General features: G+C 41.5%; 1 protein-coding gene across 1 annotated transcript in view; it reads left to right on the top strand.

Moving 5' to 3' along the window:
• Positions 1–27,909, top strand: part of MTCL1 (microtubule crosslinking factor 1) — an 88,624-nt gene that overhangs the window by 33,572 nt on the left and 27,143 nt on the right. Inside the window, exons 3-6 of the mRNA XM_062488203.1 lie at positions 9,528–9,587; positions 15,467–16,792; positions 17,735–17,890; positions 25,345–25,467. Coding sequence (XP_062344187.1) covers positions 9,528–9,587; positions 15,467–16,792; positions 17,735–17,890; positions 25,345–25,467 — 1,665 coding nt within the window. The remainder of the gene's footprint in view (positions 1–9,527; positions 9,588–15,466; positions 16,793–17,734; positions 17,891–25,344; positions 25,468–27,909) is intronic.

Raw genomic sequence — 27,909 nt, 5'->3', positions numbered from 1 at the left:
GTTTTTGTTTTGTTTTTTTTAATGTATCCATGTTACTATTTTAAGCTTTTTGTGCTTTTTTTTATATATTAGAAAGAAAGGGAGAGTAAAACAGTGGGACAAGTTCTCCAATAAGTCTGGAAATTAATCATTTTCCTGATTTAGGGGAATATAAATGGGTCATCCTCTTTTTCCTTCTATTCTGCACTGAAAAAGAAAACAGATAAAACATTGTCATTTGTAACAAATGTGTATCAAAACACAGTGCAGGATTTGGGCCCGAAATAGGATGCATTTAGAAAGGGATGAATACAGCTGAATTGAGGCTGTGAATTTCTCCTTTGGGCAGGTTCTGAGCACCACTGCCTCCTCAGAAACCAGCTCTTTGAAGCACTGAGGCAGTGCAATGGGGAGGCTGGGAGCAGCCAGCTCCCCTGCCAAGGCTTGGAAAAGCTGTCTGTCCTTCCCAGGAGCTACAGAGCAAACCAAGAAGCATTATCCCAATCCCTGCTTTCACCTGTCTCTCAAGGAGCCACTCTCAGAGGATCTCTTTGAGATCCTCTCCAGGGTCTCACTTCCCTATGTAACACCCTGTAATGCACAATTTGTCATTAATAGTGTGATTCTGTCCACAGAGTCAGAGCACCCTTCTGCACCCAGAGGCAGAGACCCTGAATCCCAGCAAGGAGCTTGAGGCCACTCGATTTAGGCTTCAAAGCAGCAGTAGCATGAGAGAGTGCAGCCCCTGCACGCTTACAGAGCCACCCCAGCTCCCCATAGGCAATCAGAAGAGATTCTCAGGCAATCACAGCCCAGCCCCAGGGGCAGGCAAAATAGTTAAGGGTAACCCAAATATCTGCACAGGTTGAGGTCTCCTCAGAATCATGCCTTACAACACATTATTTTGCTGTTAGCATTTGTGGAATAATTATAATTTTTCTGTGCATTTTTAATTTTAATGTTTGAAGCACTGTGTTCCCACTTGGGCTTGTCATACTCCTTTCTAAGCATATTTTTCTGAAGCTATATCAATCATGTAGAGTTTTTAATTTTATATTTACAGGGTTGCTGCTGACACATCTTTCTAGACCGGTTTTACTAAGGAAATGCGGGTTTTGCAATGATATGTTCTCCTAACATTTTCTTTCTATTCTGTCTATTTCCAGCTACAGTTTGGCACATAGGTAACCTAGCCCTTTTCTCCCATGAGGGCAACTCTTCCTTCACAAATATGCTGGGAGAGTGGGTAGACATTGCACTGACATGCTTGGAGGAGCTCTGTCCCCTTCTTGTGGCTTGTGCCTGCCCTGGTTTCACTGTACCTTAATTACAAGTGCTGCACTCTGGCTTGAATTTCATTCCTGTAGTTGGTGGCCTTGTTCATTGTAGCAGAACTAACTTTATTTGGGCTTGAACTGTGACTCCTATGGCTCGCTGAACACGAATGTCTTGGGGGTGACCCATTATCTGGCAGTAAATTGTTGTATGCATTGAATGATGTATAGGAAAGTGCATCACAGGTAGCAGCTATCCAAAGTTCCAAAATGTCACCAGCTATCCAAGTGTGAATTTGCTGTCTTTTTGCTCTATTTTTATAACCCCCTTTTTCAGAGTGCAGTGTCCTTAAAATTGTGAGATAATAGATGGGCAACCAAGGATTACAAAGACTGTCTGGGACATGTTTGTTGGGGATCGTTGAAGTTGGCCTTTAATCTCTCTGCTTCTTTAGAATTTCATTTAATACTTTATAGAAACAGCAAGTTGCTCTAATCCAGGGGATAATGAAGATTATTGTACTCATAGCTGTCCGCTCAAGGAAAATTTTCCTTTCCATCCCCAATGTAAGGAACAATCCTGTGATTGTTGATCTATTAATGTGGACAGCACAGATGTTGTGCAGTTGTGAATATCTTTCTCAGCAAAAAGACTTCCAAAAATCTTATTTTTTTCTAGATTCTATGAAATTTGCTCTTTAGGCCCATACCTTGAACATTACAGAGATTGCAGAGCTGAGTGTTTTCTCCCTCTCATGGTTTTGTAAATGGTTGCAGTAACCTCCTGACCTGCTATGGGATTTTAGCTTTGCTCAGCTCCTCCTCTCTCTTTTATTGGCAGCACTAAGTCATGTCTAACTCTGCTTTGTCCAATCACTGTCAAACTCTCCAGTTTGTTCCTCCAGTCCTCTGAAATCTGTCCTGACGATGGGACTGCCAGCTATGTAGTATTACTTTCTAAAAGGTCTTGGTGCAGAGAATTAGCAGACCCTACCTCTGCAACTGTGCATCAGGTGCCTATTCCCTGTGTATATACTGCTTACTTACTCTTCTTCTGGAAAAAAAAGGCAGCCAAACAACATTTATGCTTCTAATAGGTTGGCTGTGCTACAAGGTGTTCAGTGACCAGCGATAAATGCATTCATACTGTCCTCCTTTGGAAATGCAAACTCCCAATCCCATCTCTGAGCACTACCTGGCCTGCAGTCCCATTCAGTAAAGCATTCTGGGGAAGCATTTTTTCATGGAGAACGGCAGGAAGGACAATCAACCTCTGTTTTCAGGCAGTTTACTTTTAGCACTGGGTGGTGGATGGTGGATGGCAGAGCAGGTATGTCAGGGGTGGCTTCTTCTAGCAGCTGTCTATTTTGCTCAGGCTACTGCAGTAAGAGTCATCACAAGAGAGAAGAAGGCTTTAAAAAGTTTGCACAAGTTGTTTCATCTTCTCAGCCAGTTTTGCAACCCCAATTTGGTCCAGAGAGGTGGAGAAGGGAACCCAAGCTGGCACTGCTGGCCAAGGGGCTGGCTGGGTGCCTGGCCTCACAGTGAGAGACAATGTTTTCCTCTGGGCATCCTGAAGTGTAGCCTGGGCTGTGATCAGCGTGTGTCTTTCTGTAGGGTTTCACGGCTGATGATGAGCACCATTCCTGTTGCCAAGTTGTTTCAGGACAGGTCTGTTTCTGTGTGTACATAGTGCCCAACACATTTTTCACGGGCTGTCTGCTAGGGGATTACACTAACGAGGTAATTAGAGAGCTCAGGCAGTGTCAGCGTGCACATAGCACTCGGATTAAGCCTGGCTCTTCCACGAGTCCTTTCCCAAAGGGGTGCGGGTTGACATGGCTCCCTTTTGTAGGCTGGTGCTCTGTCACTGTAGCTCAGCTGATGTAGAGGAATTTGGGGTGCTGCTCCTCCCTCCTGTGCCAGTGTGGAGGCGGGGGCAGATGGTCCTAGTGATGGGTACCATGGGCATTAGAGGTATAATGTGGTGGGAGATAGAGCAGCAGAGGCCTGGCAGCAGCCCACTGCTGCAGTTGGCATGGATGCTGCTCCTGCCTGGCAGGACTGGGAGGGATGTGGTGGCAGTGGTTTCCTCTTCAGGCTCAGGTGGTGTCCAGGCAGAGGGTGAGCCTGTGGTGTGGGGTTAAGGAATGGGCACGGTGTGCAGAACTCACATTTAACAGCTGCACAAGGTGATGAGGCACAGAGGGAATGTGTTTGCTCCTGGCACATCAGTGTCACTCTACTAGTGTAGTAGGAGGGGTAAAAAACAATCTGCAATCATCTGCCTGGCTTCTTTCTTGTTTTCTTCACCTGAAATAGGACCCCCCCATAAGAAAGAAAAGTCTGGTCTCAGTGTAGTATAATTTTCTTTATGTATTGTGACCAGTGTAATGTAATTAGGATATTTTATATCTTAACAAATTGGAACAGACAGGGATTTAAAAATATATTTTAATAAAGTTATTAACAAGTTATTAGGAAATGTTTGGGCAGAAGAATTGTGCAAGACAGTGATACATGTTAGTGGTTAGGATCTCAGTTTTCTGTTGCAGGTTTTTTTTATTATATTGGCAACAATTATATCTCTGGGCTATATACTTTACCAATTATTTCCATAATTATTTAGTAATTGTTTTATTAATAAGAATTATTATATTGGTTTCTAGTCCCCATATCAACCTTCACTGACCAAATACTAAGTGAAATGGTGTGTTGTGAGCTGAACACAGAGGGAGCCCATCTGTCTCCCATCCTCCCAAGGGCTGCCGTCTAACCTTCCAGGGCTTCAGACAGCAGGTGCAACCCTGCTGCTTCCCTCCCCAGCATGCTCCCAGACCTGTCACACCACATTATTTGTAAACACCAGGGCTGCTAATATCACAGCCTGCATGTGAAGGGCACCAGGAAGCCACATGAGACAGGCAGTGTGGTGTGCTCATAGTGAGAGGCAAAAGAAAGAGGCTCCTATTCATAAGCTTGGCACAATAGAGTAATGCAGCGTTAGGGAAATTTAAGCTGGTGCTGAAAGCTAGTGTGCTTTGTTGCTTTTTTACTCAAGGGATGTCTTTTATCCTGAGCTGTAATGCTTATGATATTTCAGACATAGCTTGCTTTGCTAGGTCATGTGAATGATGAATATCACAGTATTTAGAGGTTTCTAGTAAATGAAACGCACATGGGAATGAATGGAGATACAGATCACTTGCGTCAAGCCCAGCTTTATCAAGGCTTGGTGAGATATCTTTTTCAAGGGCCTACAGCAATTGAAAAGCAATTAGAATTTCATTGTACTTTGCAGATCCATTAACCATCCTGTAGATATGTACAAGAGCTCACAATGAAAAAGCTGTACTTTCACTGCACAGCTGTTGAAATACAGAAGGATAGTATGGCAGCAAAGCAAATCTTCAGTTGAATACTTGGGACTTAGAGTCACTTCAGGCCTCAAGAAAGAATGGAAAGCCACCCTGTCCTACCTTAAACAAGGCATATTACTACAGAAATGGGAAATATTTTTTTTCCCAAGTGGGCAGGTAACAGTAAAGGACAGTGCAGTGTGGTAGCTGAAATCTGCTGCTTCTAAAGAGGCGGGTCCTGGTTATTGTCCAGGTCATTCATCACTGATTTAAGAGTGGCAGACACAAAGGGGGTTTTTTCCTTTATCTGCAAGACAGGACAAACAGGGATAGCTCTAAAACAGTGAGATGAAGGAGAATCATGAATGTCCTCAGTGTCAGGGTCTGGCAAGTCCAAAGCTTGCAAAAATTTAAGAGGCAAACAGCCTGCAATAGCCAGCAGAGCTTCATTTGTGTGGATGGGGTTTGCTGGAGAAGGAACATGGAGATCCCCATTCTTTTTCATCTCCTGACAGAATCTTCTTATGCAGTCTTGCACGGTGCCTGGAAAACGCTCGCAGTGAAGCATTCCTGATTAGTGGTGCAGTTAGTGAACATTGGCTTTCATCACTTGGGAATAAATCCACCCTCTGACCATCTGTTAACAGGAGGATCTGGTTTTCTTCTGGTTTTCTTCTGGTTTTCTTCTGATAGATTCTAAGATAGATTCTTCACATAGATTCTAAGCAGAATTACCTTCATTTAAACCACTGGTGTTTCTTGGAGAGTAAGTGCTATGAGAATGTTGGTCCATTGGCAAGATCTCTTAATGAGTCATATTCTGTGGGGCAGAAATTATGACTCTCTGGATGGTTTGTTCATTCTTGAACATGAGAAGCCCCAACAGCTAGAAAGAATTTAGCTCTTGTTATGAAATGCAATGTGCAGCTCTGAAGCTGTTAGCTTTGCAATTACCGGTAATCTGCAAGTGATCTGCTTCACCTACTGCTGGATTTGGAGCAAGTGGATTTGGTCACTCGTGCATAATTTTTTAAAATACTGTCAGGTCCCTCACAGGCAGTATCTTCTAATGAATGCAAATGAAAATTGTGATTATCCATTTCAAAGTAATCAGTAGCAAGACATCATTGGCACAGAACATTATTTATACAGCTCATAAGCACCAGGGATGCTGGTGCATAATTCCTCACACATCACAGTAATAGAAACTGCCTCCAGGGCTGGACTTTCCAATCCAGCCTCTCTGTTTTTGGGTTGCAGACATTGTCACTTCAGTGCCTGACTGCCAGATTTTGCAGGTTCAGTTTGATGCACATATGATAGCAAGCCCAGACTTGCCTGCAGATGCCAGACTGCCACCCAAATTACTTGCTCCTCTCAGCAGCAGTGAATAAAGTGACAGGATGGCAGCTCTTAGAGACTCTTGTTTCTCTCATTTTCCATATCCTTCTCTACCAATGCCTGTTTGCAGCTCTATTCTCATCCTACTCGGCACTTACTTCAGTATGACAACTTGGAGTCTATCATGTGTTTACATGCACAATTCCTCTTAACTCAAACTTAATTTCCATATTTTGCTCAACCTTCTATTCCAGTGCATTGACTCCTGCTTGCTTTCCCCCACGTGGGTTTCAATGCTCTCTTCCACTGCTCAGTTTGCAGGACTCTTCTTTGTCTCGTTAAAAATAGAATTCACCAGAGGATGCAAATTACCTCTTCCTGTCCCTGCTAGGCTCCTAGGGAAAGCAAAAAATAATTGTGTCTCTTCCTGCTGTTAATACTCTAATCCCCACATCCAATAATCTTTTGGGAAATTTAACTTTGAAAACACTGGCCCTCCATACCTTTGCTCTCCTTGGTAGCCAAGATGTCCATCAACAAATTGCAGTGAAACTGTAGAGCTAGGAAATGTCTACGCAAGTAACCACTTTCTTAAGAGACTCTGTTAACCACAGGACCAATAAAATATTGTTTAACCATCATTTGAAAGACTTTTTGGTGGACAGCCAACCCTGGCTGTTCTCTTGAGTATAGAAAGTAGTATAGAAATGTTCCTTCTAGCATTAATTCATATCAGCTTCTGATACCAATCTCCTGTACATCAAAGAGAAATCCTAATTTATTGGACCATTTTGGGACCACTTTGCATTGTAAATAATTTAAGCTTGTAGCACATTCCCCTGCTCGCAGCAGCAGCAGCCTTTGCCCTTAGTCTAGCAAAAAGAGCAGCTGTATTGGCTGGCTTTATATACACATGAGCAGCCTGGAACCATAGTGCTGAAAGGGAGATATTGCCTTATTTTCATTTAGTACTTAGGCGATTATGGCCAGGCAGTCCATTGTTGCCATGCTTGTGTTCAAGTCCTCCACTGATACATGTGAGGGATGTTTCTCCCTATAACCCACTGGCAGTCCCCAAAGGTAAATATTCCCATCTTTTTCTTGTACTGAGGACAGACTCAGCCTAAGGTTGAGTCTCCGCCTTATGGAAATACAAAGCAGTCTCCCACCTGAGCACTGATCACAAAGTTGTTCTTATGCAAATCCAAACGGGACAGTGTGAAAATGCTTAAAATGGGGCCTCATCTAGGGCAATATGTTACAAACCTGTTAGTCTGGATCTGTGAACTTCATTGTTTCAGTGAGGAGTGGAGCTTACAGTTTCCAAAGCCAGATTGCTACCTACCTGTTTCTCAGCCTGTGGTCTATGTCATCCACCTAAATTTAAATTCCCTTCCCCTTGTTTTCCAAGTATTGTCCCATACTACATAGCAATGTGTTTATTACTGTGTCTTGTACACCACAGTCCATGTGTTATATCCCCTAGCTTCTCAGGCTGGATGTGTCTGAGTGTATCCTTTTACCTGAAGGTGAGGTAGGTAAGAGGATTTTAGCATTTGGCACAAGGCTTTTTGTTTCTAGCATGATGAGTAGTTATTTGCTACAATTGGGCATTGAGGCCTCCACAGAAATTGATAGCTACATCCCTGACTCTAAGGGTTTACTAATTAAATGCTGTGTCCAGACAGCCTCATTTCACTTAAGTTGTTCTTGCTTGCAGTCACATGGAAATTAAGTGAAGTGAGGACCAGAGCTATGCCCCACCTCTCTTCAACGAGAACGACCCCTCTTTCGTGACAGGGAGTGACGCTGCTGAGTGGTGATTGCTTTCAGTAAAATATCTGCTTCCAGAATAACACCACATTAAAAAAAATCCCCCCAAAAAAACAAAAAAAAGAGAGAGAAATGTGTAACTGTTTATGCTGCCTAAGCTTGTGTAACAGGTCTTCATATGATGATTTTAGTGTTTGAAATCTTTTTTTATCGAACTGTTTCAGTATCCAGAAAAAGACATTTCTCTTACTGAGCTTCATTAGTTATAGGAAATCACTGGATTAAAGTAGAGAGCAGATTAACAAAAATAAACTGTAGTGTGTCTTGGGCATATGGTGCTGTGTATGAATGGGATTTAACTACTTATCTGTGTATAACAAAGAGTAGAAGGAGAGATTTGTCTTAGTGTGCAATAATTATAATGTGCAGTAGCTGCATAGCTGAGCAGGCAGAAACCATGAAGCCAGGGGAAACTTTTGGTTCAGATTTGTATGTGGTGTGTGTGCTGCTCCCCTAGCCCATGTCATGTTTTCTGCCAGCTCACGGCTGGGCATGAGACTGGACTTTGCTGATTGACAGGATGCCTCTCCCTCCATTCCCTTCCTCTTTGCTGAGCTTGCTCATGTTTTGCTATGCTGGGTTAGTGTGAGTTATAGAGACTGGGATGTAGCCCACCCGACATGGGAGCAGGCGCTGGTCCAGGGACACTGCTCCATCACATGGACTGCAGGATGAGGGCAGCCCATGCTGCCAGCTGTGGGCAACCCATGACAGCCCAGGGTTTATCTCAGCTGGAAATTGTCCACCACAGAGCAGATATAAACAGAAGTAATAAATAAAAGAGGCCAGAATATCAGGGTGTTCTGGGGAGTAGCGGTCTTCAGGCTCTAGGCACAGCCAGAGCAACACGACCTGCTTTGAATTCAAATTCTGCAGTTTCCAGTTTGCTGCTTTTTTTTTCTCTGATACCTTTTGATCCTCTCTGATACCTCAATCTGAAAAGTGTCAAATTTATGCCTTTTCTAAATAGGCCCAGTTCACACTGGTTTGGAAACCAGACCTAACACACAAGTAAACATTGGTAACAAACTGATGGTGCTCTAACTCTCACTTGTCAGGAAAACTGTGCTTTACCATTTGAGAAATGAGAGGTTTCTCAGTGAAGCAGTGATGATGACATCATTTCCATGTCTTAAAAATATTTGCTTATAAAGGAATATAAAGATTTGCAAAACCAATCAAATCTGGTTTATAAAGCAAATTCAAAAATACCTGGAGAATTATCTGGTCTTTATCTGGGTTACTCAGTATGTTTGTTAGCACAGATTAATAAATAATGTTATGCCACATAGCTTAAACATGCATGTCCTTGCCTATTTTTTGGGGGGTTGCTTTCCTCTGAGGTTTTCACTATGTGTTTCACATCGATTGTGAGTAAGATTCTTGGACTTCTGCCCTGGATTAATCAAGCATGAATCATTGCCCCGTGCAAAAAGAAAGTTTAGCCCAAAATTGTGGTGGTCCATAGAAAAGAAGGGGGAGATGTTCCCCACTCTGTGAAGTTTTAACTGATTTTATTCCTTCTTTTCATGGGAAATTTTAGGCATTAAAAGATTCACTGAGAAGGACCTGCCTGATCATCTTGTTCTTTTAAGCATTATTGTGAAAAATTAAATCCCAGGCTGTTCAGGACAATATACTTTCTTTCTCTCTCCTACATTAATTGTATAGTGGTGAAACCTGCCAAACTTGCAGGTTTTGTATTTAGCTTATCAATAACACAGTGTTGCTTCTGTTGCAGAGTTCCCTGAAGAGGAGAGGCAGCAGAGAGATCCACAAAGAAAAAAAGACATTTACCCAGGTATGGTTTCCATGAACATGCAACTTTGAGCAAAATCACATGATACCTCTCAAATTTATTTTTATGGATTTTGACAGGGCCATCAGGTATATTAACTTGAGTGCAATTAGGCCTTAATCTACTGAGACCTCCCAGAGATAATGCAGAAACAATTTAGGACAAAAAGTGCAGTCTCTAAACGGTGCAGCTCCTCGGACTCATTGTGCTTGTATCCATTGATTCAGGCTGCAGGTTTTCTACAAGAAGAGCAAATCACCTTGCCTCAGAAAATAATTGGATCACAGCTTAGGGACTAACTAAATTTATACCCTGTGCCAAAGATTTTGTGCTAATGAGTGTCTTGGCAGGAATGCAGTTCACACACTGCAATGACACCTCGTGAGCTCTGGTGTCGAAGCCCAGGGTTTGATCCCCCTGATGCTGCAGGAACTTGTAAGCACCTCCCCAAAGCTGAGGAACCACAGAGAGCTTAATCTGCCCACTCAGTCTCTCGTTGGACATGGGTTTTATTGGAATCTCGTTGGTCAGTCCTTCTCAGGAAAGGAGTCTGCCTGGTTTCCTCTGCTTTTCATGCTGACTGTAGGAGTTAAAGCTTTTCCCAGCACCCGCACAGTTGCTGTTTATAGCCAGAGAGACGGGGATAGTATTTCACCTCACCGGGAAAGGAGCCAGGAGAGCCATTGTGCCATCATTAGAGAAGGGATGCACTTCCCCTGCTGCCCCCTTGGCAGTCTCAGTGTACACAGCCAAGACCTGCGGGTTGTCTAGTCTTAAAACCCATTGATTTGCAATAGAAATCATAATAAATCACTACAATATGCTGAACTTGAGGGGGTTAGGGCAGGCAGCTGAGTGGGCATACTGGGGGACTGGCCAGTGGCCAGGGCACTTCAGCCTGCTTTCCCAGGACACAGCAGACTGAGTGTCCTCGCCAAGATGACACAGTCATGGCTTAATCATACCTTAAAATGGGGCACTTGCTATGGCGAATTATTTGTCAGTGAATTCAGGTTTTTCTGCAAGTATGTAAAATATATGGATGAAATATATAGACATGCCCACACACAAGCAAATTACAGATGAAGCTACATGAAGGCATGATTGTGTCCATAGAGGTTTGTGGGCAGGACTGTCCTTCTTTTCCTCATTCCTGGAAATACAGAATTGTGCAGACAGTGGATTCTCGTGTTTGCTTCCTCTGTCCAAACCCAGGCATCACGAGCAGCTACACTTTGCTTTGAAAAGCCTTAAAAAGCACTTCACAAAATAAGCTGAGTAACCAAGTGTGAGCTCAGCACCACTCACTGCAAAAGGAAGTGATCCCAGAAGCCACACAGGGAGAAAAACTTTTACCCTCTACACACACATCATAACTCTTGCAACCAGAGGACTTGGGGTTAGAAATGAAAACCACTGCACCAGCACTCTGCAAGGTGGCCATTCAGTTTTCTCACCAATCCTTTAAGGTAGAAAAGACCGAGAAATAAATTTATATACTAATGTAGCCCAGCCTATATTACATGTCCTGGCTTTCTCCCAACTCTAGGGTATTACCCACAGCTGTCTCCAAGCCCAGGCATCCATTCAGTGGTGTTTGCTGGTTGACATCAGGGTACATTGCAGCAAATGCCTTTCTGACCTGGTCAAACAGCTGCCAGGACCTGGGCAGGGCCCAAAAGGGTTTGTACAAATACAGACCAGGAGGTTCAAAATGCTGCTCTTCAGGGACAGATACCCTAAATACCTGGAATGAACACCCATTATATGTTCTGTGACCGAGAAGGCCTCAAACTTAGATTTTTTGCATCCACATGCTTACAGAAATGTATAGCATGTGGCAAGACTGCTGTCTTTACTTACTGAGAACTCATCATGAAAATTAGCTGGAACTTCACCACACACACCACAGGGCACACTGAGTAAATAATACACACATGAAGTTCATTGTCTTGAAGTTGTGTAAAAGCAGAATTCATAGTAGCACACACCCACCTCTAGCAGTATTGAAGAAAAAAAGTTTTTATTCAGCAGAATTGCAAAACGGAGCTTCTTGGAAAATACCAGGCACCAGGCAAAACACAAAGAAAAGTGGTTCTCCAGCGCAAGGTAGGACTGCTGGCACTCAGCCAGATTCTTGGGTGCTGGTTGTACTGCTGTGTCATCAGACTTGCAACCCCAAAACTGCTTACCAGTCTTCTGCCTAGTAATTCCCTTGAGCTGGTGGTGGTGGTAGAGGAGATGGTGTTGGCTGGTATCTAGCTTTGTGTCTTCTTGCCAGAAAAGAAATATTTATTGGGGAATTTTTGATCAGCTCTTTATTCTCATCACATCTCTCACACATTACGCATTTACATTGCATAATTAAGTTAATTTATTTCCTATACATTTAATTTCTTTATCTCCACATTCTACATTTGTCTAAATTCAATAGCAGACTCTGTAGGGAAGGATCTGCTTTTTACCCATTAACATCCTTCTGAAGTGTCATGAGCCACAGAGTAATTGCATGCAAATTATCACTATCGGTAATCATTAACTCCCATTTGTCCTTAATGATCTCTCAAAGTCCATGACTGAGCACTGTGACTGTCACATCTTTGCACAACTGTTCCATCTTTTCTTTCTGTATGATTTGCCCTATGTACACATTTTAGGAAAGCATCCACATACTGGATGTTTAATGCAGTCAGGAGGCCATTGCTCAGATGCAGCTCCTGGGATTTGAGCCTCTTGCTCCTCCAAAACCATGGAAAGGCTATCCTCCCTTTTTGTTTTTTTTTTTTCCCTCTCCGGTCTTTTCATTCACAATTTAATTAATAATGAACTATTCTCAATTTTGGTGATTTTACCTCTCTTAATTTGCCTTATGACAAAACTCTGCTTGCCTTGTGGGTGTCTCATGCTCTCACTGTTTCTACTTGGTTTCAACTGATCAAGAAATCAGTGATATTTCTGTACACAAAGTTTCAGAGGGACAGATGCATGAAGGCTGGAGTCCTACCCTTCTGGCATGCTTAGATCTGGCTGATAAATCTCTCCTGACCCTTCTTTTCCTTTGGAAAAAATGTTGTCAGGGGAATGGGATGTTCCTGTCAGGGAAGTGAGGAAGATCTAGAGCTTTCTCACCTTTCCAGATGGGATCCGTATTTAGCAGGCAAGATTAACATCCATCAGCTCTGTTGTTTTGTATGAGGCTTGTGTTTGTTTAATGAAAAAATATCTTGCTTGTTTCAGCTTTTGCAAAAAAATGAAACTTGAAAATGTGATCCTTTAAAAAAAAATTTTCTGACACAAAACCCGTCAATAACGCCATGCCATTAAAGGAGTTAAAAGTGATTTTGTCCTGCAATAATAACACACTAACCCCATAGATGCATTGAGTCGTGCAGTGATGCTGGGCAAAAGCATTGTGGCCCTGACCCTAGACCCATCTAAGCCTTTCCCTTTTCTTCAAAACCTTCAAAACTCTGAGCGTGTTGTCCCGAGTTCGGCTCAGTGCTTTTATTTGTGCTGTCTGAAAGGCAGTGGGTGTCTGGCTGGAGGTCCCTCTGGCCCCAGGGTGGGAGTGGGCCCCTGGTGCTCCCAGGCAGAGCAGAGGGATGGGGCAGGCTGTCCCTTCCCTCAGGCATCTCTCCAGCTGCCTGCAGCTGGGGAGGTGCAGGGCACCAGCTATTGCCACAGACAACCAGGCTCCTGAAGCCAAAGGCAGACATAAAGTTGGGTAAAGAATGCAGGATTACAAAGACAGAATACAGAAAATCTCAGATCAGGTATTAACAGATAAATAATAAATAAATAACCAGGAGTAATCATCCCACCTGTAGGTTCTGATGTGTGGAACTGGTCTGGCTGTAACTTTCCTTGTGATCTTTGTATTTCCCTAAAAGCAAAACCTAGAGCTCTGGGGATAAACTGATTCCCCATGGTAGGAAAAACAGAGGTAATATGTTACACAGCCCTGGACAGAGATGATGCTTTAATCATACAGCCTTATCCAGCCAGAGCAGCCAAAACTCAGAGTGGCTCCAGCAGAGGTTGCATAGGATTTTGCCAGTTTTTAATTTGATTCTTAATTTGCACTTTTGAGTTAGAAAGAGAAAAGCAATTTACAAATATATGTGTGAAAAAGAGGAATGTGTATGCAAGGAGACAATAGAGAGGAGAGAAAGTCCAGCTTCTGGAGGCTCTGCTTCTAATCAATCATATGTACCTTGCTTGAATTAATTTAAAACTTATATTTCTGATGCTGGGAATATGATGATCAAAATTTTAGTTAATCCATGAGCTGATTGCAATTGTGTTTGGCTCTTGGTTATCAATAAAAACCACATATTAACAGAAAGTTTGACTATTTTTTGTCTCTATCATGTTATTAGGATGTAAATTAACTTTTTTCCTAATTAGTATTTTAAAGTCACAACCTGCAGCAGGCAGCATCAATCAGAAAGTTGATTGATTTCAGAAGTATACAACTGATCACTTCTCTGTCTTTTCAGATATTAACAGCTGAAGTTAAGTCATAATTAGTTTTTATGTAAATAGAATGTGTCAAAATTAATCTAGGTAGCATAGAAGACCAATGTGCTAGGATGTGTGCTATAGAAATTGAACTATTACCTCAGATTGCTGAGCCATAATTAATTTTGTAATTTTTTTTTCATAGCCTGATCTGGGTGAGCAATTAAAGTCAGTCATGTTTTCCTCTGAATTTGGTTTCCATTATTAGGAATTATAACAAAATGGTGCTTGTGAAAGGTAACAGTGCTCCAGAGACCAAAATGAAGTTTCCATATATAATTGCACACATATCCACATGGCCTACCAACAGCTATAAAATCTGCTGTCTCAGGAGATCATCTTTCAAAGCCTGCCTTCCATTATACTGCTAATGCTGATAAATGTGTCTCTTTTGAGGCCAAGTGGCTGTATCTCCATGACAATTCATGAAAGTGATTCATGCAAAGAAATTGTTCACTGGCTTAGAATTTACTTAACCTTGTCTCTTATTTCAGCACAATACACACTGGAGTTTTCATATGATATGAGATGCAGTACTTTTTAATGCCCAACACACAAAAAACCCCAAACAGTCATTCAATACCCTGGTACTTCCTGAAAAATGCAGGTTTTCACATGGGATGGATTTGGATGTAAACACTGTTTAATGAATTTTTCTTCCCTTTTTCACACGTTTTCACCCATCTCCCTTGCGAAGAGTTGTTTATCCCCGAAACAGAGATCAGAATCTGCTCTGTCCTAATAATAACAGCAGTAGAGACAACAGTGTGTTTCGTATTTGGAAAGCAAGTTAGGAGCTTCATCTATTTCACATCATTATGAGATCACAGTAATTAAAAGTCTTCACTTTTCAGGCAGCCATGCAGTTCAGCACACCTTTGTTGTGCTTTCTAGCCAAAGGACCCCACAATCTGAGATTATGATAAGCAAATTCATCTGAGTAGTCTTTGTTTCGTTGTGCATAAGGGGAACAAGCGTGTCATTAAAGGTAAATGGAACAAAAAAGTAAATGGAACAAAAAGTGCAAGCAAATCATGGAACCTTTTCATTTGAGTCATTATTTTCCGCAAAGTTTGCTCAGCATTTGAGAAAAAACATTGTGCTGACACTCTTGCATCACTGAACACTTGCACAGGCATACTTCTTTTTTCTCTCTAACCCTGGTCAAGCTGCTTTGCCAATTTAACCAAGACCAAGCCATGAAATGTGTCAGCTGTGTGGTTTGCACAGATCTGTGAATTGTTTGCATACTTAAGAGATACAGCCCAGAAGATGGGGAGGTGGAGATTTTGGAAAATAAGATGCTGGTTGTGCTTCTATTGTAATATAATCTTGGGGCGGGGGGTGATTATTCTTGGCAGGAGGACAGTGCTGATTTGAAGTGCCAGCTCCAGTTTGCCAAAGAGGAGGCAGCGCTGATGCGTAAGAAGATGGCCAAACTGGGGAGGGAGAAGGACGAACTGGAGCAGGAGCTCCAGAAATACAAATCCATCTATGGAGATGTGGACAGTCCTCTGCCTACTGGGGAAGCAGGGGGCCCACCCAGCACCAGGGAGGCTGAGCTGAAGCTTCGTTTGAAGCTGGTGGAGGAGGAAGCCAACATACTGGGCAGAAAAATAGTGGAACTGGAGGTGGAGAACAGGGGGATTAAAGCTGAGATGGAGGATATGAGGTGCCAGTACGAAAAAGAGTGTCTCAGCAGGGACCACATTTCAAGCATTCCTACCTCACCCTACGGAGACTCTGTGGAGTCGGCCACAGAGCTACGCAGGCACCTGCAGTTTGTGGAAGAGGAAGCAGAGCTGCTGAGGAGGTCAATCTCTGAAATTGAGGATCACAACAAGCAGCTAACAAATGAGCTGAACAAATTCAAGTTTGAGCCAGGCCAAGAGCCAGGTTGGTTGGATGATGCAGCATCCAAGGGTGGTGGGACCTTGCAAGAGGAGTTGAAGTCGGCCAGGTCACAAATCAACGAGCTGAGCGGGAAAGTGATGAAGCTCCAGTATGAGAACAGGGTCCTGATGTCCAACGTTCAGCGTTATGATCTTGCCTCTCACCTGGGCCTGCGCACTTCCAGCCCCAGGGACAGCGACGCCGACAGTGACGCTGGGAAAAAAGAGAGTGATAGCGAAGATGGTCGTCCACCACAGCCAAAGAGAGAGGGGCCCATTGGGGGCGAGAGCGACTCCGAAGATATATATGAGAAGACATCGGGTTTTGGGAGTGGGAAGCCATCAGAAGTCAGTGACCCATGCTCCACTGAGCTCATGAGAGTGAAAGAGGACACTGAGTCATTAATTAACATCAAACGTGAGGCTGAGCGACTCGAAAGGACTGTGGAGCGCCTTATCACTGATACAGACAGCTTGATTTATGATGCAAAGGTGCACATAACCAGCAGCCCATCCACCGAGCAGGATTTCAGAAGTGATGAGGAAAGGGGAGGAGATAAGCATGAGCCAGAACTTCTGGACACTGTCAACTCCAGGATGAAAGCTTTCCGGAAGGAGCTTCAGACCTTCCTGGAAAAAGTTGATCACATTGGAGAGGGCCTTAAGGAGCAGATGGAGGACCTCTCCCCTCTTCCCCATCTCACAGAGTCTTCCAGTTTCCTATCCACGATGACGTCCATGTCTCGAGACTCTCCCATTGGTAACCTGGGGAAGGAATTAATCACTGACTTCCAGGTAGGTCAGCCTCTTACTTGCCTTCTTTCTCTTGATCGTTTCTCTTTCTTTCTGGCAATTTCTACCCTAGAGCTAATTTTCCTCACAGCCGCTTTGTTATGATTTCAGACCCGCAGTGTATTAAGTGTGTAATGTTAAACAAACACTTTACAGTTTTTTTCTTTTATTTATTTGCACAACTCCTTTGATTCAGAGGCGGTTCCTCGTGGCAAAAAGGCTAATCCATTGGTGTTAAAGATATCTGTCTTCTTTTTGTCTGTAACAGCAGTGTTTCCCCATGAAAGAGGAGATTAATTAAAAAAAAATCTGATGAATGTAAATTAGAAGCCTTGCTAAGAAATGTGAGGAGGTCTTTATTATGCTCTCTTGTAAAAGGGTCAGGCATGTTCTCAAAAGCCTTGCCAAAAGAACCCAACCAAATGCAGTTTTCTAAGTGATGTGTTTTGAAAAGCCTGCTTACAGCTCACTCCCCTAACCGAGCAGCGAGTGAGAAGCTCTGTAGCCAGCGAAGGACTGCCTTGCCTAAAGCGTTGCCCATGGGCGCATGTCTAAACTGCCACAACTGCCACACTGGATATGGCTTTTCTGCACCGCACAAGTAAGGAAGGAAGAGCCTTGTGTCCCATATCCTTCATGACTTGTATGCTTGCTGTTGGTTTGACTCATGCATCCTCATTGCATGCGCCTCATAACCAGTGTTTGCATTCTTTTTTCCTCTCTTTCTCTTTTTTGCTTTTCAGATGTTTCAGCCCATCATTTTGCTCATCCTCATTTTGGTTTTGTTCTCTTCACTTTCTTATGCCACTGTATTTAAGTTGTTTTTTCTGTTCACGCTTTTCTTTGTCTTGTAGTTTTTCAGTCGTCTACCTTACCCATTTTTGTTTTCTTTATTCCCTCCTGTCCTTTTGTTTTTTTGTTACAAACCGCCCATGCATCTAACAGTCCAAACTGAGGGATCAGATGGAGTGGCAGCTCAAACAAGACCGTGGAGAGGAGCAAGAGATTCGCCACCAGCGAGCCACCACCGACCCACACCGCAGAGCTGATGGAGACATTAAACTCTACAGGCCAGGAGACAAGGGCTGTTTCAGTCTAGAGGTCAGCAAAGGAGCCCATCTTACTCACTGCCTCCTGCTGCCTTAGCCAGGAGATTAGTAACAGAAGCCAGGAGTTGGGGGAGTAAATACGACCACCCCTGCTGTGAAATTCGTGGTTGATCTCATTTGCCCTGTGCAGTTCCAGAGAAGCAAATTTGTCCTAACTTTGGAGCAATCACCCTGCTCCCAGTAACTTTGCCAAGGGGGAAAGTACAGCTCAGGGACCTATTACAACTGAGTAGATAAATGAAAGGTGTCTGGAAGATGTTGTAATCCCTGATATTTGATCATGCTTCCAGGTTTTACCTTGTTGGATATTTTAAATCTGGAAAGTCTACAGATAGAGATTACTTTGCATTTTGCCTGTCAGTAGATGCTGGTGTATATGGTGATTCTCAACACCATGCAGGAATACAGCACCTGCAGCTTCCAAAAAAGCTTATTTAAAGCATAGTTCTCCATTGTTTGGGTTGTTGAGTACTTTTCCATTTGTCAAAAACATCTATCCATTTTTATTTGAATCTTCATTCATGCAGAGGCCATATCTGCCTCACTAAACATCTCCTTAGCTGCTTTCTCATGAACGCAGATTGTTCAAGACAATGCAATTGGTCATGAAGAGAACAATTTCGAATTTGTCTCCATAAAGGTGGGCTTGGAGTAGTGAAAAACTTTTCTGCTGGCCAGTGGGAAACCAGTTCTTGAAACTGTGATAGTTAGAGTAGCTTCTAGTGAGTGATGAGGTTTAACATGCTTTTAATTCTATAGATGCATGAAGAAGACTTAATAGATCTGAAACCCCTAATTCGGCTTGGGAAAAGGGGTCTGCTGGCTAGGACAGCTGGGTTAGTAAGTAAGCAATTGCAAGACCTGGAAAACAAGGGTAGGAAGATGAGAACGTCAGGGCAGCTGGTAGCCAAAGAGCATGATGATGTAAATATGAAAGGGAAAGTGGCCCTTCATCTTAACACAGGTAATTCTTTGCTGGCTTTGTTTGGTTTAGTTTAAAATATCCTGATAGCACAGATCTTTGGTAGAATTAGAACAATAAATTTGTTCAGCAGCGTCTTTTCCAACTTTTCACTTGTAACAATGATAGTAGACCTCAGGAAGGATATCTGATAAACCCAGGATACCATAAGCCTCTCACTGAAGGGTAAAGTAATTCTTCCTCAGCTGTGAAAGGGGCCAATCAGATAGAGAAATCTTGTTGTTCAGCATGGATCTCTTTGCAATCAGAAATCAATATTGCTTGACAGCTATGGTAGATAGCATAAGAAAATTATTCCAGCAATATTTCAATATTACAATATTTCTTTTTAGATTTTGTCATATTTATTGGTTTTCCATTATCTTAGATCAGTGTTGTGACAATATGAAGGGCTGTATATGTATGCCCTCTGTTAGGATCAGGGATTTGGTTAATTTTGGCATAATACCTTTTTATTTTCCTCTCCCAGGATAGCCTGAGGTATAAAATATGTAAAGCAAACTGTGCTTGTACACAGGATGGACAGTTTTCACACCATAACCTGGCAAGGAACAAACCAGTAATTATAAACAAAGGTACAGAATAACCAGTTTAGGATCAGATGTACTCAAAATATGACCAAGGCTGGGGCTCAAATAGTCTAACTTGAGAAAATATGGAAGACTAAGGTGTTTTTACAGTTATGATCACTTAAGCAACAAAGAATATTACAGTGCTTTACACTGAAACTCTTCACTGGGTAGGCAGCCTGTGGAAATCTTAAAATCTGTAGTAGTCAAACCTAAGCAAAGAAGATTTCTCTAAATTATTTTGGAAGGTATAATTTTAAATTTCAATATTTAATTTAATTTTATTCAATTTAAGTAGTTTAATTTATTTTAATTTCATTTTTTAATTTCATACACTGCACGAGCAAAAACTTCTAATTTTCTTTTGTTTCAGATGGTGTCCTTTTATTACCACAGAAATTTCAAATGCAGGCTCAAACCTTTTTAATGCCCACAATGGGTATGGCTACACATGAGTCTTTAACTGCTTTGATTTACAAAGTGAAAATATATGCACTGGTCTTTCATTTTGCTGAGGCAAATGTTTTCTTTTTATTCAAGCAAGCCCATTTATCTAAATATATTTTTTTCCAAGCTGAATTTTAAATTACAATTTTCACAAGCAGCGCTGAGCAGTTTCCATTTAGCAATCCCTTCTATTTTTAAAACTGAGCACCACAGGAGCCTAATTGTTTGATTAAGTACAATAAATGCAGACAGACATGTTCTTGAAACTACCCTGTGGCCTAACTGTAAACATCTGCCGTTGTTTGGGCTTTGCACTGCAGTTGTTAGTGCAACAGGATTACTAGAACATGTTTGCATGTTAAAGAGGTGGGTTAGAGTCCCAGTCCAAGAGAAATTATGTCTTGAAATTGCCTTAAGAGCAGGGCTTTGTTTTCTTGCTGAAACAAGCCTTTCAGCTGCTGTTGTGGGAGGCTGCAGCCCATTGGGGTGGAGGTTCAATGCATTATTCATGATTTTAGCAGAGCTCTGGTATGGTAAGACAGGGAAATCATTCTTTACTGTCCATGGAAAAACAGGTGAAGTAGTAAGAATTGGCCTGACTAAAACAAACAGGAGAACTGAAAAAGGTAACATGGAGCTAACATCTTATGACAACAAATGGAAATCGATGGGAAAAACAGTAAATATTTTTTCACCTGGTGATTTCTGCCAGTGGAACATCCATAAACAAAAGGCAGTTTCCTCAAGCAATCTCCTCCTGTTTATTCAAAGCAAGAAGACATTCTGAAGGAGAAAAATTTCACTCTTTCAAATGACCGGATATGTCTTGGTACATTTAATACCTGATGCTCTAAATTGGAGCTTCCTCTCCTGGTTCTCTTCCTTCAGAGGATCTCAGTTCTGCCTTTTCCTAAGCAAGTGTATATCAAAGGCAAAAGCACTTTGCATTTCAGATTTTGACTATTTTCATACATGACTTTTAAAGATTTACGCACTTATTTCTGTGTAGAAAAATACCATAAAATCTCTGACACTCATCGGTTACAGAAAAAGAACCACTGAAGAGAATTCATGTAAAAGGATTGGATTGTCAGCACAGATTTAAAATAAAAGCAGATAGGCTGAAGAAGGTGAGAGAATGTCTTAACAAGTTTTCCACAGGTCTACTAATAAAATAGGAATAGCACACACTGAAGAGTAAGCTATTCTAAGTAATATTTAATGTTTATCCATCTTCCTTACTAATCATGCCATAAGGAATGTATAATTCTAAGCTAATTACTGGGTTAAGTGTGGACCAACCAAATACAGTGATGTGCAAGTTAGGTAAGTCAATTTACTACCTGCTTTGAATCAAAACTTCTGTATGGATCCGTCTCGGATGTATGAGGAGAATGTTGATCTGTATTTTGTCTGTTCTATTTTTTAACTGGGGCTGTTTCCGTGCAATTTTCATAATTCCATGTGAGAATTTTTCAGCTGGATGGTTTTCGTAGCAGCTCCCAGCCATGTGCTGAAAATTTGCACATCCATTTCTCTGGTTAAAGGTTTTGTTTTTCCAGAAAGGAAGCAGTGAATGGTTTACACATTGTGGCTTTTTTCTTCTGGTAAAAAAGCAAACAAAACAACAACCAAGGACCGCATAGAAAGTTTTATGTCTTATGTCCACTATTCCTCCAATGCAAAGCTGTGGGAAGAAGATAAACTGATGCTGTGATTATTCCTTCCCACCAAGATTAGGGGAAGCAAGAATAATTTACTTTGATGTATGGTATTCTTTCTTGCTATGTAAGATTCTGTAGAGGTTGACAATGTAATGGCTTAAAAGCCCCTTTATGATGTAAATCTGGATATTTGAGTCCTAACTGAACTTGGTGAGCCTTTGTGTACTATCCGTACAATTACATGGATTTTTAAAGACTTGAAATGTTGTGTGTTTTCCCAAACTTGGATTTTCATATAAGCACAGACAAATAACCACACAGCTGCCTATTCTACACTAGCAAATGGAAATATATGTCATGTGTTTTTAAGGGGTGAGAAGGAGAGTACATCTTCAGAAGCAGCCTCTGTGAATTCAGTTAGATGTGGATTGCATGTACAAAGTATGACAAAAGGCACTGGAACTTTCTTTCTGACTGTTGCATGCAATGGCCAGCTGTCAGTCTGTGAAAAGGTAGCAATTTTTAAACTATATGTTCAAATGCAAGGTCCAAATATCAAAGCATTTTAATGTAGCTTTAGAGGAGCAGCATAAAATATTCATCTTTTGACTTTCTTGGAATTGCATGCAAATCTGGAAAGCATTATTCTACCCTGCCTCCTCAGGCCTTATTTTGTTTGAACATTTCTGGGGGGGTGGGAAAGCTTAAGAGAAAGATTCCATGAAATTTCATGTTCATGGTTGTTGCATATAAATTGATTAAGTTTGCTGGTGAATTCAGATTGCAATTAGCTACAGTAAAATGGAGAAAACAGACAAGTAAAACCCAGCCATACCTTGTCTTGAATGGCAGTCTTGTAAAAACAAGTCATGGCAGAAATGTGGGATTGTGTGAGCTGCAAAGTAACCTGAAAAGCTGTCAACACTCTGACAGTGGGGAAAGGGGTGGGTACAGTGAGGGAGCAGTGGTGAAGTCCCCAGGTGTGGATGACTTTTCTCTGTGCATCCTCTTGAGGTAAAGACATCAGCATGGATTAGCTTGTTCTGGAGTGATTACAGGTGAGATAAAAGGACTGAGCAGAAAGATTTGGCAGTGCCTGTCTGAAGGGACAGGAGTGGAAGTGTATCTGGTAATGCAATAACTGGGATATGTGGGGAACTGTTATTAGCTGGTGTTGAGCTGTGGATGAAGTGCAGCTGTTTCTGTGGTGCTGTGGTAGAGTAGCAGTAGCTCGTAGTTCCCGTGGTATTGTGTTTGTATGTCTGGTTGTAGTGAGTTTGTGTCTGTTCTGTGATGTTAGTACGTTGTGTACTGGCTGTTGCCTTCAGGGTGTCTTCCATTCCTTGTGTAGTGCATTCCTTAATGAGACCAAAGGAACAAAGAATGGAATGTAACAGATTAACAACTGTTGTGTCCATTTTGTTGTAGTGCTGCTTTACAAAACAAAACAAAGCCACAGCTGTGCCAGAGACTCCACCCTGCTGGTTGGATGATAGGGGACTGATTTCCACATACAAACACACAGACATCCATCAGTGCAGTATTAGGTACCTGAACTGCATACACAAATATTACATAATACATTTAGAAGTATTATTCATTCACAATCCTAATAGATTGTGCAAGCTATTAGGCACTTAAGCAGCCTTACCTCCTGTGATTTGAGCAGTGGAGAGATCCCAATGCTACTGGTAGAAATGACATTATATCTTATTATTAACTATGAAGAGTTCTCAGGTTGCATTGGAAGGAAAAAGGCATGCAGCTCTGCATTCATGCACTGGGTGCTTTTCAACTAAAATTTACTTTAGGACTTAAAAATATGTATTGCCCTTAAAGAGGCAAAGCAGCTGTGATGTGATTTTGACTTAGTGTGAATGTAATACTGCATCTGCCTTTATGATATATTTAATATTCCTTTTCAGTAATTCCAACAGTTACCACATAATCCCAGCACCCAAGTTTCCTGAAATTTAGCTTTGCATGGGCTACATATAAAAAAAAAGGATGGGTTTGAATTCATAATGGGAAGGAAGATTTTTTTAAATTATACATTAGTGAACGGATAAATTGGTTTTTGTTTGCCATATTCCTAAAGAAACCTGATTAGAATAAAATAATGCAGAAATTCCTAATGAAAGTAATTTTTCCTTTATTGCATGACAACATTAAATTAACAGTTTACAAATGATTGTGCAAAAATGACAAATCTCATCACAAACAGTTATTTTCAAATTACTTGTGAGACCAAATATTGACTTTATACACTACAAAATATCTGCAGACATGTTACAGAGACAGACAAAATTGATAAGGCAGATAATTTTCCCTTAGTCACTTCATGTGTACGTTTCAGAGGGATGGAAGGGTCTTTTCCTCAGGTACAAAGCAGATGTGCACAGGTCAATAAATAACTTAAGTAAAGAAGGAACTGATAGACCACAGAAAGTCTAGGTAGGTCCACTTTTGGTTTTCAGCAGGGTGTGGTCCTGCAGGTAGTTTTTGGGATATTTCCATTTGCCTTATCTCATTTTTCCCTAGAGGAGGGATGAGGAGTGTCTGTTCCAGGGACAAATACATTTTGAATAACCAAAGTGTCCCAACAAGGGCTGTGTGGCCTGAACAGCAGCAGCTGCTGGCTTTGCTCTGGGAAGTGGGAGGAGTGCCTGGAGAGGAGGTGGGTGCTGGGGCTGATGCCGGCAGGGAAATGGCAACACAGCCCAAGACAGCGGTCCCACGACCTTCATTATGTCTTTGCAGCTGCTGAGATTGGAGCATGCAGGACATGGGCCAGCTGAGAATTTGGGATTACACTTTGAAGCCTGAAGCAATCCTGTCTTTAAGTACATGTTTGCTCTGGGAAGTAGGAGTTTGGTGCTGCAGTGTTTTCTGTGGTCACATGAAGAGGATGGGCAGCCAGCCAAGCATCACTTTTGTACAGATAAATCAGTTTTAGCATCAAAGTGACAGACACAAAGTGAAGGGCACAGAAAGTTTTGGTCAGAAATATAAGTGCCACAAGATTAATTTCCAGAGTATAAATAATGAGATCTGACTCTGCCTTCTTGGGTCTTTAGTTTTAGTCAAGTATCTTTCAGGAGTCAAACTGATGGGATGCCAAACTTAATGAGAACATAAAATTGAAAGTATTAAGATTAAAACAGTATTGGGCCTGAAAGGGGGGATACTTAATTATTTCCATCAGATCTCAGGCTCACACTGCTTATAACCATGACATTTTGTAGCAATTATTTTGAGTAAAAATCACAGAATGAAGTTGACTTGTGCCGAGAACTGTCTTGTATCTGAAGAAAGGGACCTTATGTATACTAAGTTGGTTTAATAAATACTATCCCATTAACTGCCCTGTCATAACTGTTGCAAATGAATAAATAATGAGGTTCAATATACGTACATTAGATTCATCCTGCGCAGAGATGTTAAAATTTTACCGCTGTATTATGTTGAAGAAATGCACCACCAAATATGTAATCCTACAAACAGCAGTCTCAGCTATTCGAGTGCAAACTCAGAGCAGAGGCCTGAAGGAAATATCCAACATGTAACATCAGCATCCCAGCTTTAGTTCCCAGAAGAAGCCACACAGGAAATTCCCACACAGATTTAGGACATTGTTATTTATTTGCACACTGTGGTTTGGTTTTAACTATTGATAACTGTGAGTTGTGCAGATGTCTGTCCCACAGCTCGTTTCTTTTTTCATTTTTGTTACACCTTGGAGACATATTTTCTGCTAAACCTATCCCTTTGTCCTGATGATCAGCTCAGGGATTCCCATGTTTTACCTGTACAGAATGTATCGATACAGGAGCTTCAGGCTCAGCTTGAGCAGGAGACAAGACTTCACCGAGAGGAGCAAGAAAAGTTTACAGAAAGGATCATCCAGGTAAATACAAAACCCACCTGCTGGGAGAGACGCATGACCATGATGTGTGACATGAGCCTTGTTTGTCAGAACTGTGGAAAACTGTGCCCTGGTGGCTGTGCCTGTTTGACCTCATCTGAGTAAATGAAGAATCTGGAATCTGGGGAAATCTAAATTCAAGCCTATTTTGCCACTGTGAATCTGGCTTCTCTGCTTGGTGGAGAGAAATTTTGTCCTCCCCACTGCAGCAGATATCGTGGTGGAGACATGAAATACTCCATGGAGAATTCTGTCACCCTTCAGCTCTCTGTGAGCTGGGGAAGGGTGTGTTTCATCCCTGGGAGCTCAGTTTGGCTCCATGCCTTATTTTGACTCCTGGTAGCCCAAAGAAAATCCAGCACTTCTCCAAAGTCAGAGGAGTTGTTATGCACTGAGAAACAAATCGGGACATTCATTCTTGTATTTCTCAGTACTCAGTGCTTCCAATCTTCTTATTAATAGCTGGTGAATAAATCATATTTTTTTACATGAGCTTGCCCTGCTCTTTTGAAGGCTGGAAAGGATTAGTCAATCATTTTGTGATCTCTAGCTCCTCAAGGGAAAAAAAATCTGTTGCTAATTTCTGCAGGCTTTTTGGCTCCTAACTGAAGTTTTCTTTTTAAATTTACTTCATAAACTAAATTCAGCATAATTGTTACATACTGTAAAGAATTTTTCCTTGTGCCAACTAATCTCTTTATGCCCAAGTAATATCTCTCAGTGTTTTCATTGCTGGCTTTAATTTTCAGTTAATCTCCACTGGAGCTTTTGAAGGCAACCAGTCAATTGCTTTCCTTCCTACTTGCCTCAGCTATGAAAGCTTTTTGAAGCTATACCTGCCTCTTAAAGTTATTTTCTTTTTGCAATTGTTATCCATTGAAAAAAAGCATAATACTCTATGAATCTATCTCCACTAGGGTCTTCTGCAAGAATTCATTACCACAGGGATTTGAAATATAACAGCTTGTCAAAACAATGAAAAATGCACCAAAATTAAAGCTAGCTGTTCACGTTGATAGCCAGCAGAAACAGAAGAATAAAAGCATCTTCTGGATTCTTCATTTTTTTTTCCAGACTATGCCCATCTTGTTGATAATGTTCCCTTTTTATCACCTTCCAGGATTTCTGGTGGAAATTACTCATATTTTTGCTATATTTAACCATAACTTCATTTGGTGGAAGAATCATCATCATTAAATCAACTTCTTTCTTCCTGTAAAAATGTAATTTAAAATCAGACCTTCTTTTGCTATTTCATTTTTAGGAATGTTTAATGACATCAAAATTGATGTGTGCTAGCAGTGTACAGTCTCTGTGAGTGTTATGAGGAGCTGTGTATCTGTTTTTTGGGGCATTATTGCTAATTTTGTTCCAGACTACTTTTAAGCTTAATTTTAAACTAGCAACTACTGCAAATAATTTCAATTTAATTGGGAACTTTTAAAAGCATAGTAGCATAGATGCTGAAAATTTGCATTATGCAGGAGCAAATATTTAGATGGCAGGCAAGTCCTTAGTTTACTATCTCATATGGACTAGTAGCCTGTTTCAGAAGCATCTGAATGTTGCCATGAAAATCAAACACGTATTTCTTAGCAGTGTTTATTGCTAGGGAGTCCTAGTCCCTGAAATATTCTTTATTCTTATGTGAACATTGTTCGTTGCAGGGAGTCTTCTGATGGTTTGGATTGTGGTGGTCATAAGTGCTCTGTGGCTTTCATAGATTTCATCTATGGAGCTGGTCAGAAAAAGGAGAGGCTGTTGCTCTGCAGAATGGAAAATAGAAAGTGGCGCCTTTAAATAGTTACTCTGTACTCACTTTCCATCTGCATTTTCTTCATCTATGAGGAAGCCACAGCTTGGTTGAAGCGGAAACGCTTTCTTATCTAATACGAGATATTGTACAACTAACTTGTACAAGTTCTGTTGGGTGCAGGTCTTCCATGGTTTGATTTTTATATATTGAGGGAGAGGTCATGTTTTAAGAATTATGTTTCAGGTGGCCTTGCATTGAACTGGTGTAATTATATGTGTCCTCTAAAGAATGAGCTTTTCTTGATGATTTTAGTACTAAGGCTGAGACATGTCAAATGTTGAGCTGCAGTTTGTTCCTGTCTCTTCTGTTCCTGCTTGTGTCCCAGATACAGTGATGCCAGAATGAGACACTGTTTACTGTGGTATCACTGAGATGCCTTCAAGTATGGACTACAATAAGTGAGGGACCAGTAGTTGTATCTGAGTTATTAGATGTGTTTCCTTCAGAATTGTTGCCCTTCTAGAGGCAAAGGAAGACGTAGCAACCATGAGCATATTGAATTTGTGGCTGTGGAGGGAAGCTGCAAGGCAAATATTCCAGGTTGTCTGAAGGGAAGCTGTGTTCCCACCTTGTACAATGGCTGCAAATGCATTTAGTAGGTGTGATAT

This window comes from Cinclus cinclus, chromosome 1 (assembly GCF_963662255.1).
Source record: "Cinclus cinclus chromosome 1, bCinCin1.1, whole genome shotgun sequence".
NCBI classification, from domain to species: Eukaryota; Metazoa; Chordata; class Aves; order Passeriformes; family Cinclidae; genus Cinclus; species Cinclus cinclus.
This window is presented reverse-complemented; position numbering and strand designations above follow the sequence as displayed.